Source organism: Mastigoproctus giganteus, chromosome 3 (genome assembly GCF_048544385.1).
Source record: "Mastigoproctus giganteus isolate SK-2022 chromosome 3, ASM4854438v1, whole genome shotgun sequence".
NCBI classification, from domain to species: domain Eukaryota; kingdom Metazoa; phylum Arthropoda; class Arachnida; order Uropygi; family Thelyphonidae; genus Mastigoproctus; species Mastigoproctus giganteus.
Genome location: NC_143577.1, coordinates 9,133,700 through 9,147,584, shown reverse-complemented (window position 1 = coordinate 9,147,584; position 13,885 = coordinate 9,133,700). Strand labels below are relative to the sequence as shown.

Here is a 13,885-nt window from a genome sequence, read left to right as displayed (position 1 = left end):
CAGCATCAGCCAAAAAAAAAAAAAAAAAAAAAACCCACTTCCACTTCACCCCTCTGTTCTTTCAAAATACCTGTCCAGCTGAGCCTTAAACTTATTTAGGCTATCAACTTCCACGACAAGGGATGGAAGTCTGTTCAACCAACCAACCACCCGCTGGCTAAAGGAAAATTTCCGCACGTCTATCCTACATCTGTCTTTCCTCAATTTGAATTTATGCCCTCTCAGGTGATTATTCTGAGCAAGAGGGCAGAATCCCATCAGCATTGAGCATGCTCAAACCATTCAAGGCTTTATACACCTCTATCAGATCACCTCGCTGGTGTCTAGTCTCCAGACACTGTAATTTGCAAAACTTAAGCCTTTCTTCATAAGAGCACCCCTTTGTTCCATTCACTAATCTTGTTGCCCTTCTCTGTACTCGTTCCAGCAGCTCTACATCCTTCTTGAAATGAGGCCTCCAGAGCTGTATACAGTATACTCTAGGTGTGGCCTGACCATTGCCTTATACAAGGGAATAATCACCTCCTTATCCCTGCTAGAAAAATTCCTATATATCATTGATAATACACCATGAGCTACTCTTGCAGTCCGTCTGCACTGCTTCATATCTGCCTGCACAATCACCCCCAGGACCCTTTCATTCTCTACCAATGTCAGTGTAGTACCACACAGTTGATACGTTGCTCTGGGGTTGCTGTTTCCCATATGTAGTACTTTACATTTGTCAATGTTAAACTTCATTTGTAACCTCTTAGCCCATCTGCTCAACCTTTCCAGATCCTGTTGCAGCAGCATAGTGTGTAGTGTCCTTGACAACCCTGCCAAACTTCATATCGTCTGCAAACTTGGACATTAAGCTTGATATACCATCATCAATATCATTTATAAATACAGAAAACAATAATGGACTCAACACTGAACCCTGAGGGACTCCACTAATAACATTAGTCCACAATGAGCAGTGTCCATTAATTACCACTCTCTGTCTTCTCCCCCTCAACCACCCCTTAATCCATAGCAGCAATTTGCCTCCAATGTCACACTGCTCCAATTTGTGTAGCAGTCTTCCATGTGCAACAGTATCAAAAGCCTTTCTAAGATCCAAGTACACAATATCAAAGCTATTCACTGCATCCAGTTCTTTTGTGACTGCATCATAGTATCCAATCAAATTGGTCAGGCAAGACTTCCCCTTAACAAAACCATGCTGTGTCCGAGCTATAACTGAAGTCTTGTCTAAATGATCCTGCAGTGCTTCTTTAACCAGTGCCTCCATTAATTTTCCTGGAACAGAAGTTAAGCTCACAGGTCTATAATTACTTGTGTCAGCCTTTGATTCTCCTTTGTGAATTGGGGTCACATTTGCACATCTCCAGTCTGTGGGTACCTCCTCTGAGTCCAAGGAAGCTCTCGGGGTCACATTTGCACATCTCCAGTCGGTGGGTATCTCCTCTGAGTCCAAGGAAGCTCTCACAATTACGGCTAAGGGCTTGCTTACTTCCTTTGCTGCCTCCTTTAATATAACTGGATAGATCCCATCCACCCCAGGTGCCTTTCTTGCGTTTATCTTCAACAATTTCTCCTCCACTTTACTCTCAGTTATTACAAGATTCTCTAGCTTACTGCCAGAGAGGAATACACCTCTGGCATTCCCCTCGCTGAATAACTCTTCATGTGTGAATGTCGATGCAAAATATTCACTTAGTTTGTTAGCTACCTGAGCAGGATCATCAACAGTTGACCCATCGATATCAAGTGGACCAATCTGATTCATCCCCTTCCTTCTAGAGTTTACATAAGTAAAGAACTCTTTGTTGTTTTTCTTTGCATCCCTTGCCAAATATTTCTCGTAATCTACCTTCACCTGCCTAACCTCCTTTGTAACTTGGTTACAGATCAACTTGTATCTATCATAGGCTTCTGTGTCATGTGGTAATTTGTATGTATCCCATGCATTTTCCTTCTCTGCCATATGTCTCATTAGTTCATCTGACATCTATTATAATTATTTAAGATTTAAGATTAAAGATTATAATGAGAACCTCTACATGCAAATGGAATGGGAAGTAAGCGTGAATGTCATTATGGGTGATTTTAATTTGTCTCTAATTGATTAGAGAAAATGGAAAGAAAACCTCACATGGGAACAAAATTTTTAAATCAACTATTTGATTTTTATTTGCGCCAACATATCACAGTAAGTATTAAGGAAAAGAATATTCTAGACCTTGTTATCACCCTGAACCAGATGACATAATAGGGCTGACAGTACAGGAACTAGTAGCAGGAAGCGATCACCGAGTTCTATGGTGGACAATGAAGACAGAGGTAGCAGTAGTTAAAGGCAAAGGAATGAATTATAATTTCAGAAAAGGAAATTATGATGCCTTAAGGTGCTACGTGGCCTCTATTAACTGGGTTGATACTGACCAGAGAGCAAATACAATTGAATTATGGTATACCTTTAAAACATTAATCTCAGAAGCCTTAAATGTGCATACCATTAAAAAATACTCATGTGTTCATACCATTAAAAAATATTCATGAGGAGGATTCCAAGTTACATGAATAATGAAGTTGAAAGATTACTTGAGCAGAAAAAGATGGCATGGAAAAGTTACAGAGCACTAAAAAGCACTGAAGCCTATACCAGCTACAAAGTGATCTGCAATAGTGCCACACAAATGGTTGGGCTGGCAAAGAGTGGGGATAGGAATTCTTTGCATATATAAATGCAAAGAGACGGACAAACTAGATCAGAACCTTATGTAATGGATGTGGGGTAGCTAATGGTATTAGCTACCCCAGCTGATGTTGAAGATGAACCCAACAGTTACTTTGCATCTATATTTACAGAAGAAAACCCCTTCATGTCAATAAGAAATTATGGGAATGAAGTTGAAAAAAATGTAAGTAATGATGTTGAAATTTCACACATTTATTTAATGAAAAAAACTTTCAAGCCCAGAGGCGAGTATGGTTCCTGGGTTGATGGCATATACCTTATAATCTTAAGAGAGGCAGCAAATGAGTGCATTAAACCAATGAGACTAATTATGAGAGTATCACTAGACTCAGGAATGATTCCGTTGGATTGGAAAAGTTCCAATGTATTTCCAGTACATAAGGGCAGTTCTAAGAGTGAAGTGGGAAATTACCAACTGGTCATTCTATCCTCAGTAGTATGGAAAAATCTTGGAGGCAATGATCAAGGGTGGAATTCAGGATCATTTATATAGAAATGGAATTCTGAAGGATATTCAGGATGGTTTTGCAAAGGGAAAGTCATGTTTAACAAATCTGGTTAGCAATTTTGACAGGGCCACTCATGAGCTAGATTTAGGGAATAATTTTGACATTGTTTATTTGGATTTCAGCAAAGCATTTGACTTAGCATTAGCATTAGCATTAGCATTAGTAGAGGCATTTGATGCAAGAAAGCAAGCTTATGCAGCATCAGCCAAAAAAAAAAAAAAAAAAAAAAAGTAACATAAATAAATAAAAATAACCACTTCCACTTCACCCCTCTGTTCGTTCGAAATACCTGTCCAGCTGAGCCTTAAACTTATTTAGGCTATCAACTTCCACGACAAGGGATGGAAGTCTGTTCCACCCACCAACCACCCGCTGGCTAAAGGCAAATTTCCGCACATCTATCCTACATCTGTCTTTCCTCAATTTGAATTTATGCCCTCTCAGGTGATTTTTCTGAGCTAGAGGAAGAATCCCATCAGCATTGAGCATGCTCAAACCATTCAAGGCTTTGTACACCTCTATCAGATCACCCCGCTGGTGCCTAGTTTCCAGACACTGTAATTTGCAAAACTTAAGCCTTTCTTCGTAAGAGAACCCCTTTGTCCCATTCACCAATCTAGTTGCCCTTCTCTGTACTCGTTCCAGCAGCTCTACATCCTTCCTGAAATGAGGCCTCCAGGCCTGTATACAGTACTCTAGGTGTGGCCTGACCATTGCCTTATACAAGGGAATAATCACCTCCTTATCCCTGCTAGAAAAATTCCTATATATCATTGACAATACACCATGAGCTACTCTTGCAGCTCGTCTGCACTGCTCAGAGAACTTCATATCTGCCTGCACCACCACCCCCAGGTCCCTTTCATTCTCTACCACTGTCAGTGTAGTACCACAGAGTTGATACGTTGCTCTGGGGTTGCTGTTTCCCATATGTAGTACTTTACATTTGTCAATGTTAAACTTCATTTGCCACCTCGAAGCCCATCTGCTCAACCTTTCCAAATCCTGTTGCAGCAGCATAGTGTCAGTAGTGTCCTTGACAACCCTGCCAACCTTCGTATCGTCTGCAAACTTGGACATTAAGCCTGATATACCATCATCAATATCATTTATAAATACAGAAAACAATAAAGGCCCCAATACTGAACCCTGAGGGACTCCACTAATAACATTAGTCCACGATGAGCAGTGTCCATTGATTACCACTCTCTGTCTTCTCCCCCTCAACCACCCCTTTATCCATAGCAGCAACTTGCCTCCAATGCCACACTGCTCCAATTTGTGCAGCAGTCTTCCATGTGCAACAGTATCAAAAGCCTTTCTAAGATCCAAGTATATAATATCCAAGTTATTCCCTGCATCCAGTTCTTTTGTGACTGCATCATAGTATCCAATCAAATTGGTCAGGCAAGACTTCCCCTTAACAAAACCATGCTGTGTCCTAGCTATAACTGAAGTCTTGTCTAGATGATCCTGCAGTGCTTCTTTCACCAGTGCCTCCATTAATTTTCCGGGAACAGAAGTTAAACTCACAGGTCTATAATTACTTGTGTCAGCCTTTGATCCCCCTTTGTGAATTGGGGTCACATTTGCACATCTCCAGTCAATGGGTACCTCCCCTGAGTCCAAGGAAGCTCTCATAATTATGGCTAAGGGTTTGCTTACCTCCTTTGCTGCCTCCTTTAATATAACTGGATAGATCCCATCCACCCCAGGTGCCTTTCTTGTGTTTATCTTCAACAATTTCTCCTCCACTTTGCTCTCAGTTATTACAAGATTCTCTAGCTTACTGCTAGAGTTGAATACACCTCTGGCATTCCCCTCGCTGAATAACTCCTCATGTGTGAATGTCGATGCAAAATATTCATTTAGTTTGTTAGCTACCCGAGCAGGGTCATCAACAGTTGACCCATCGATCTCAAGTGGACCAATCTGATTCATCCCCTTCCTTCTAGAGTTTACATAAGTAAAGAACTCTTTGCTGTTTTTCTTCGCATCCCTTGCCAAGGATCTCTCGTAATCTGCCTTCGCCTGCCTAACCTCCTTTGTAACTTGGTTACAGATCAACTTGTATCTATCATAGGCGTCCGTGTCACGTGTTAATTTGTATGTATCCCATGCATTTTTCTTCTCTGCCATATGCCTCATTAGTTCATCTGACAACCATTTAGGCCTAAACCTTGAACAATATTTCTTAGTTGGTATGTAAAGCCTAGTAGCTTCCACGATAAGTTCTTTGAATGCTTCCCATTTTGAATTTGCTGTTGGCAATATCATCAGTTGATCCCACTGTATAGAATTTAAATACTGTCTCAGTCCATTGTAGTCGCCTTTACGAAAGCAATACCCCTTCCCTTTACCCCTAATGGTAGTTACCTCTTTGAGTAACTCCCACTTCAGCACACTGTGATCACTGCCACCAAGTGGTTCATTTATCTGCAGATTCTTAATGCATGAAGAATCACTACTGATAATCAAATCAAGAGTATTACTCCCTCTAGTTGCCTCCCGAACATGCTGATGTAGAAAACAATCATCCAATAAATCCACAAAAGCCTTGCTACTGTGTGAGTGACCAGCCCCCAAATTCCAGTCAATATCTGGGAAATTAAAATCCCCCATTATAAGACTCTCTGATTTACTGGCCCACTCTATTTCTCCGAACAGTTTCTTATTATACTCATCAGAGTCATTAGGCCTATAGCACACTCCTACTCTCAATTTTGATCTCCCAATGCTTATGTCACACCAAACTGACTCGACACTGCACTGTCCAGCGATGTCGACTGGCTTCACTTCCTTGGATTTTATGTGTTTTTTAACTAATAGCATAACCCCTCCTCCCTTCCTATCCTGTCTATCCTTTCTGTAGACATTGTACTCCCCAAATTCCAGTTCTGCATTTCTTATATCTGTGTGACACCACGTCTCTGAAATCCCCACAATATCTGCCTTTGATGTTTTGAGCAATACCTCAAATTCATCAAATTTATTTACTAAACTCCTAGCATTGGTGTACACACAAGTATACATGCACCATTCATTGCCGTATGCTTCATTCACCTCTTTAACTGCTTCTGATGCATTTAAGCCCCTTCTGACACAATAACAAATCATATATTGCTGTTCAATCTGTATCCGACATGATACTTGCTTCAAAATGATGAAGTCAGTGTCATGCGGCTGAAAAAACTCTTCCCGCAACACTAGCTTGACAAGTCCTACTGACATCCACACACAGAATATACTCAGTAGTGATCAGGGAGAAAATGCCTCTAGCGGCAGTTATGGAAAGTTCACGCGTTAAACATAAAATCTTGCACCAGTCCGTGAATTAAATGATTATCCCTTGTATTATGATAATTATATTATCATATCATTAACAAATAACCATCATATAATCATAATTATCATTTATTATCATATAACTTATATAACTACATGTATTATCTTCTTTGATGTATCATAAATCCTTCTAATCAGATAGCTATATTATCCTGAGGTTAAACTTTAGTAAAGTTTAACCTTAGGGTTAAAGTTTTTTAATAACCTTTTAGTTAAACCTGAGGTTAAACTCTAACCTCAGGTTTAAAGCGTTTTAATAAAAGAGTTTAATAAATAAAGCAAATAATAAATTTAAAAAATAATAAATAAAAAATAAATATATGTGTTATGCTGGATCAGAGCTTGTTGACTACATTTGTCATTTTTATTTGCATTTTGAGCATATATATATATTTACACATAAAATATGGAATAAAATAAATGATTATTATTTCAAAATAGATAGTAATAAAGCGAAAGCAACTGTTCCAGCATCATTGAACATCAGCTATGGTTCCACTCCAAAGCAAAAGATTGATATTTTTGGTGAAGCAGAATTACCATCTGGTGAGTATTATATAAAATAACATTGTCTCTGATCTTTTCCCATCAAGTTTCCATGAATTTCACAAAATTAGTAATTACCAATTTCATGAAACCTTTTTTTTTGTGAAAATTTGTTACACAGAACTTCAAATATTCAAGGGCCCTAGCGGTATCACAGTGAGTATATTATTATTATTATTATTATCAGCCATATGGTGCAAGGAAGCCTGAGGCTTATGCTGCACCTGCAAAAAAGGTTTCAAGAAATAGAAATTGGTAATTACTAGAGAGAGAGAGAGAGAGAGAGAGAGAGAGAGAGAGAAGAATGATGATATCCAGCTGAGGACCCTGGGTGTGCCAAGCAAGCAAATCAAATAAAAAAAAAAGTAAATGGCAGCCATTATCAACCCACTGCAGGATGGAAGCCTCCTCAACAATTCATGTTGAGGGAAATGGACCATAATCTGCCACGCTAGTCCAGTGCGGGTTGGCAGATCGATCGTATTCAGTAGTCAGGGGCTTGAACCCCGGTCTACTCAAAGAGCGTGTGCTACTGCACTCCCGCTCCTGACCACTCGGCTACGGAAAAGAACACACTCAATATGTAAGGTGCAATATGGTCTAACTCTTTTATTCCCCTAAAAATCCTACAACAAAAAACATATTCAAGAAATATATATTTACTTTGTGTCATCAGTTATTTGATCTATTTGCATATTTTATTTTGATTTATAGAGAATAACTGCTGAAACTCCAATATATCTTCACTTTTGTTCTCAAGGTATTAGAGACAATGAAATGAATTCTACAAAAGACAATTCAAAAAGGGTTGTTGTTGTTGTAGGGTTTTAGAAGCATCAGCAACTATGGCCATATTGCTCCGTGTGTATTGTCTGTAACTTCTGTGTGTTCTGAGGTCGATTTCCGTTTGCTGGATAAAAAAAACCCCAAGTTTTTGGGAGAAAAAAACTATGCTGCCCTCACATGAGACCAACTAACTCAGCCATGTTTTGAAAAATGCCCATAAAAATTCTTCCCATCATCCACTGGACTCGAACAAAGGTGTTTTCCACCCAGTGTGGAGAGGGCAGTGATTTCAAAAAAGGAAACTGGAGGATCAAAATGTCAGTTAACAATAGCTATAGTCAACAAATATAATTATGAATGCAAGGGCATAATGACAGTTTAATTTTAATAAAACACAACAGTTGACTTATTTACAGTGTGCTGTAACCAACAATTATAAACGTTGAATTGCTAAGGGTGGGAAAAAGGGTACTGTCATTTGTTGCACTGAGGCCAAAGGTGTAGCAAACAAATCAGATGAACTAAAGTATTGGTCGATTCTGGATTAAAAACTGGAGTCGCTCTCATAAAACGACTGAAGAATTTGTTTTTCGATTAGAATTACATGTTTGTTGGATTTGTTTAAATTTTGGGCCCAGGAAATCAAGACCATGCATCAGTATATTGTACTTGTATTCCAGAAGAAAACACCATGCGACATATGCCCAAGATATGTTAATTCAATTATGCACAACACTCTAAAAATGAATAGAAGAAATGGGAAAAAAATGCAATTCCCATTTTTAGAAGGATAAAAATGCTAAATGGGAAATGTTTGTAGTTATGGTTGTGGTGCAAGGTGCCAAGGTGCCAAAAACAGAAGCACAATAAGGCAAAAATATCTATATCCTTAGTAAAGGGTGCCGAAAAATCATTCTGCCTTGGGCATGGAAATACCTTGGCCTGGCACTGTATTGTTATCAGCAAAGCAGGTTTGGGATGGCTAGAGATTATCAGATTCTACCAAATGGAATTTATAAAGTGGTGTGTAATTGAATCTCACGACAGTATTAAAGATCTTTACTGGAGAAGACTCCAGAACCATCTATCTCACATTGAAGAAATAGAAGATGTGAATAACTTATATAATAGCATTAAAACTGCCATACACAAGGCTGCTAACAAAGCATTAGGCCTAATATATCACAAATATAAACAACTGTATTGGTGGAATGAGGAGGTAGAGGGTTTGGTGAAAGAAAAGAAACGAGCCTATAACAAATGGTTAATGAATAAAAATCAGGAAAATAGAGAATACAAAAGATGCAACAGAGCAGTTAAAAGGAAAATTGCTGGATCCAAGAATGCAGCATGAGAGAAAAGATGCCAAGAAATTGACAGCTCGTTAGGAGGAACACAGTCATCCGAAGCCTGGCAAAGCTTGAGAGCACTGAAAACAAATGAATCTCGATTGAGTAAGAACTTTATAGCTATGCCAACATGGGGAAATCATTATAATAACGTTCTAAATGAAAGACAATCTCAATATCAGAGCATAATTACACATCCACCAGTAGATAAAAGGGAGATAGAAATTACAAAACATCAAGTTCTTGACTGTGCAAAACTAATGAAGAACAAAAAATCTCCAGGCCCTAGGAACATAGTAATGGAACTAATTAAATATGGACCACCAAGTCTTTTTGATCTGATAGCACAACCAATTAACAGCTGTGCTATCATTTGGAAAACTCCAAATGAATGGAAAGTAAATTATACTTCATCCATATATAAAAAGGGAAATGAGTTGGATCTGGGGAACTATAGAGGTTGAATGTTAATTGCACTATGTCCAGACTATATTCTAAAGTGCTTCAATTAAAATTACGAGAGGAGGTAAAAGATAAGTGAAGAACAAAGTGGAGTTAGATCAGGTCACTCTTGTGTGGACAATTTGTTTGTTCTACAACAGCTAGTGGAGAAAAGAAAAGCAAAGAATAAAGATACTTTATTTGTCTTAATCGATTTAGAAAAGGCTTATGAGTCCATTCCAAGAAAGAATGGAACTATGGAAAGCCCCTCAAAATATGTCAGTTGATCCAGAGCTTGTGGGACTGATTCGGGAATTTTACAATTACGTGGCATATATTGGGAATACGTTATCTAACCCAATCTATACAACAAAGGGGCTTAGACAAGGGTGTAGTCCATCGCCTTTATTGTTTGTTTTCTTGGAATGTGCTTTACAAGAATGAAAAAGAAGCAGTTATGGAATGGGAGTACAAATTAACGACAGAGATCTTTGGAGTCTAAATTTTGCTGATGATCAGGTTATCATTGCACAAGAAGCTTATGATTTAGAATAAATGTTGAGAAAATTGCATCTTACATATGACCAATTGGGCCTCAATATCAATTTTACAAAGACAGAATACCTAAGCACAGCAGAACATCCTGATGGATTGGAAGTTACACAGTCTATACATCTAAAACTTGTTGACTTTTCCAAATATCTTGGATGTAGAGCGAATATCATCTTTTAAGGGCACAAAGGTGATATAGTTGTACACGTTGGCACTAATAATATTAAGAGTAGGAGACCGGCAGAATTACTTAACAAGTACAGGTCACTGTTGAACAAAAGCCGAGAATTAGGGTTGAATTTGAAAGTGTCTGCAATTCTGCCCAGACACGATAGGAGGGAGTATATGATGAGAGCCTTGTCGATCAATTCGGCCCTGGAAAGATTGTGCAAGGCTCAAGGGGTAGAATTTTTTTCAGCCTGGACTGTACTTGTTAACAGGAGAGATTGCTTCTACAGGGATGGGATACACTTAAATAGAAAGGGTGCAAGAATATTTGCTGATGCTATCGAGGCAGTGTTAGGTGGGTCGGAAAACTGCTAGCTTGGGGGGAGACAAAGACCAATAGATTGACAGTAGCCACTGGCAGAGGTGAAAGAGATTCTTGCACTGCTTCTATTAGAATGAGCAGAAGCCTGAAATCAAGATGCATGATATTTCAGAGACTACTGTGAGCCATTGCGGTACAAGTAAACACATGGGTTGTGTTAGGGTAGCTAAGAATAGAAACAGGTGCAGGTATACTTGCGTGTACACCAATGCTAGGAGTTTAGTAAACAAATTTGATGAATTTGAGGTATTGCTCAAAACATCAAAGGCAGATATTGTTGGGATATCAGACGTGGTGTCACACAGATATAAGGGATGCAGAACTGGAATTTGGGGAGTACAACGTCTACAGAAAGGATAGACAGGATAGGAAGGGGGGAGGGGTTATGCTATTAGTTAAGAAACACATAAAAACCAAGGAAGTGAAGCCAGTTGACATCGCTGGACAGTGCAGTGTTGAGTCAGTTTGGCGTGACATAAGCATTGGGAGATCAAAATTGAGAGTAGGAGTGTGCTATAGGCCTAATGACTCTGATGAGTATAATAAGAAACTGTACAGGGAAATAGAGTGGGCCAGTAAATCAGAGAGTCTTATAATGGGAGATTTTAATTTCCCAGATATTGACTGGAATTTGGGGGCTGGTCACTCACACACTAGCAGGGCTTTTGTGGATTTATTGGATGATTGTTTTCTACATCAGCATGTTCGGGAGGCAACTAGAGGGAGTAATACTCTTGATTTGATTATCAGCAGTGATTCTTCATGCATTAAGAATCTGCAGATAAATGAACCACTAGGTGGCAGTGATCACAGTGTGCTGAAGTGGGATTTACTCAAAGAGGTAACTACCATTAGGGGTAAAGGGAAGGGTTATTGCTTCCGTAAAGGCGACTACGATGGACTGAGACAGTATTTAAATTCTATACAGTGGGACCAACTGATGATGTTACCAACAGCAAATTCAAAATGGGAAGCATTCCAAGAACTTATCTTGGAAGCTACTAGGCTTTACATACCAACTAAGAAATATTGTTCAAGGTTTAGGCCAAAATGGATGTCAGATGAACTAATAAGGCATATGGCAGAGAAGAAAAATGCATGGGATACTTACAAATTAACACATGACACAGAAGCCTATGATAGATACAAGTTGATATGCAACCAAGTTACAAAGGAGGTTAGGCAGGCGAAGGCAGATTACGAGAAATCCTTGGCAAGGGATGCAAAGAAAAACAGCAAAGAGTTCTTTACTTATGTAAACTCTAGAAGGAAGGGGATGAATAAGATTGGTGCACTTGATATTGATGGGTCAAATGTTGATGATCCTGCTCAGGTAGCTAACAAACTAAATGAATATTTTGCATCGACATTCACACATGAGGAGTTATTCAGCAAAGGGAATGCCAGAGGTGTATTCAACTCTAGCAGTAAGCTACAGAATCTTGAAATAACTGGGAGTAAAGTGGAGGAGAAATTGTTGAAGATAAACACAAGAAAGGCACCTGGGGTGGATGGGATCTATCCAGTTATATTAAAGGAGGCAGCAAAGGAAGTAAGCAAACCCTTAGCCATAATTATGAGAGCTTCCTTCGACTCAGGGGAGGTACCCATAGACTGGAAATGTGCAAATGTGACCCCAATTCACAAAGGAGGATCAAAGGCTGACACAAGTAATTATAGACCTGTGAGCTTAACTTCTGTTCCAGGAAAATTAATGGAGGCACTGGTTAAAGAAGCACTGCAGGATCATTTAGACAAGACTTCAGTTATAGCTCGGACACAGCATGGTTTTGTTAAGGGGAAGTCTTGCCTGACCAATTTTATTGGATACTATGATGCAGTCACAAAAGAACTGGATGCAGGGAATAGCTTTGATATTATATAGTTGGATCTTAGAAAGGTTTTTGATACTGTTGCACATGGAAGACTGCTACACAAATTGGAGCAGTGTGACATTGGAGGCAAATTGCTGCTATGGATAAAGGAGTGGTTGAGGGGGAGAAGACAGAGAGTGGTAATCAATGGACACTGCTCATCGTGGACTAATGTTATTAGTGGAGTCCCTCAGGGCTCAGTGTTGGGTCCATTATTGTTTTCTGTATTTATAAATGATATTGATGATGGTATATCAAGCTTAATGTCCAAGTTTGCAGATGATACAAAGGTTGGCAGGGTTGTCAAGGACACTATTGACACTATGCTGCTGCAACAGGATCTGGAAAGGTTGAGCAGATGGGCTGAGAGGTGGCAAATGAAGTTTAACATTGACAAATGTAAAGTACTACACATGGGAAACAGCAACCCCAGAGCAACATATCAACTCTGTGGTACTACACTGACAGTGGTAGAGAATGAAAGGGACTTGGGGGTGGTTGTGCAGGCAGATATGAAGTTCTCTGAGCAGTGCAGACGGGCTGCAAGAGTAGCTCATGGAGTATTGTCAATGATATACAGGAATTTTTCCAGCAGGGATAAGGAGGTGATTATTCCCTTGTATAAGGCAATGGTCAGGCCACACCTAGAGTACTGTATACAGGTCTGGAGGCCTCATTTCAAGAAGGATGTAGAGCTGCTGGAACGAGTACAGAGAAGGGCAACAAGATTAGTGAATGGAACAAAGGGGTGCTCTTACGAAGAAAGGCTTAAGTTTTGCAAATTACAGTGTCTGGAGACTAGGCACCAGCGAGGTGATCTGATAGAGGTGTATAAAGCCTTGAATGGTTTGAGCATTCTCAATGCTGATGGGATTCTTCCTCTAGCTCAGAATAATCACCTGAGAGGGCATAAATTCAAATTGAGGAAAGACAGATGTAGGATAGATGTGCGGAAATTTGCCTTTAGCCAGCGGGTGGTTGGTTGGTGGAACAGACTTCCATCCCTTGTTGTGGAGGTTGATAGTCTAAATAAGTTTAAGGCTCAGCTGGACAGGTATTTTGAACGAATACCTGTCCAGAGGGTGAAGTGGAAGTGGGTTTTTTTTTTTTTTTTTTTTGGCTGATGCTGCATAAGCTTGCTTTCTTGCATCAAATTTAGCATTAGCATTAGCATTAGCATTAGTAGA

General features: G+C 39.3%; 1 protein-coding gene across 1 annotated transcript in view; it reads left to right on the top strand.

The window, feature by feature from the left end:
• Positions 1-13,885, top strand: part of KFase (kynurenine formamidase) — a 39,317-nt gene that overhangs the window by 12,786 nt on the left and 12,646 nt on the right. The window contains exon 3 of the mRNA XM_090369847.1: positions 7,042-7,146. Coding sequence (XP_090225973.1) covers positions 7,042-7,146 — 105 coding nt within the window. The remainder of the gene's footprint in view (positions 1-7,041; positions 7,147-13,885) is intronic.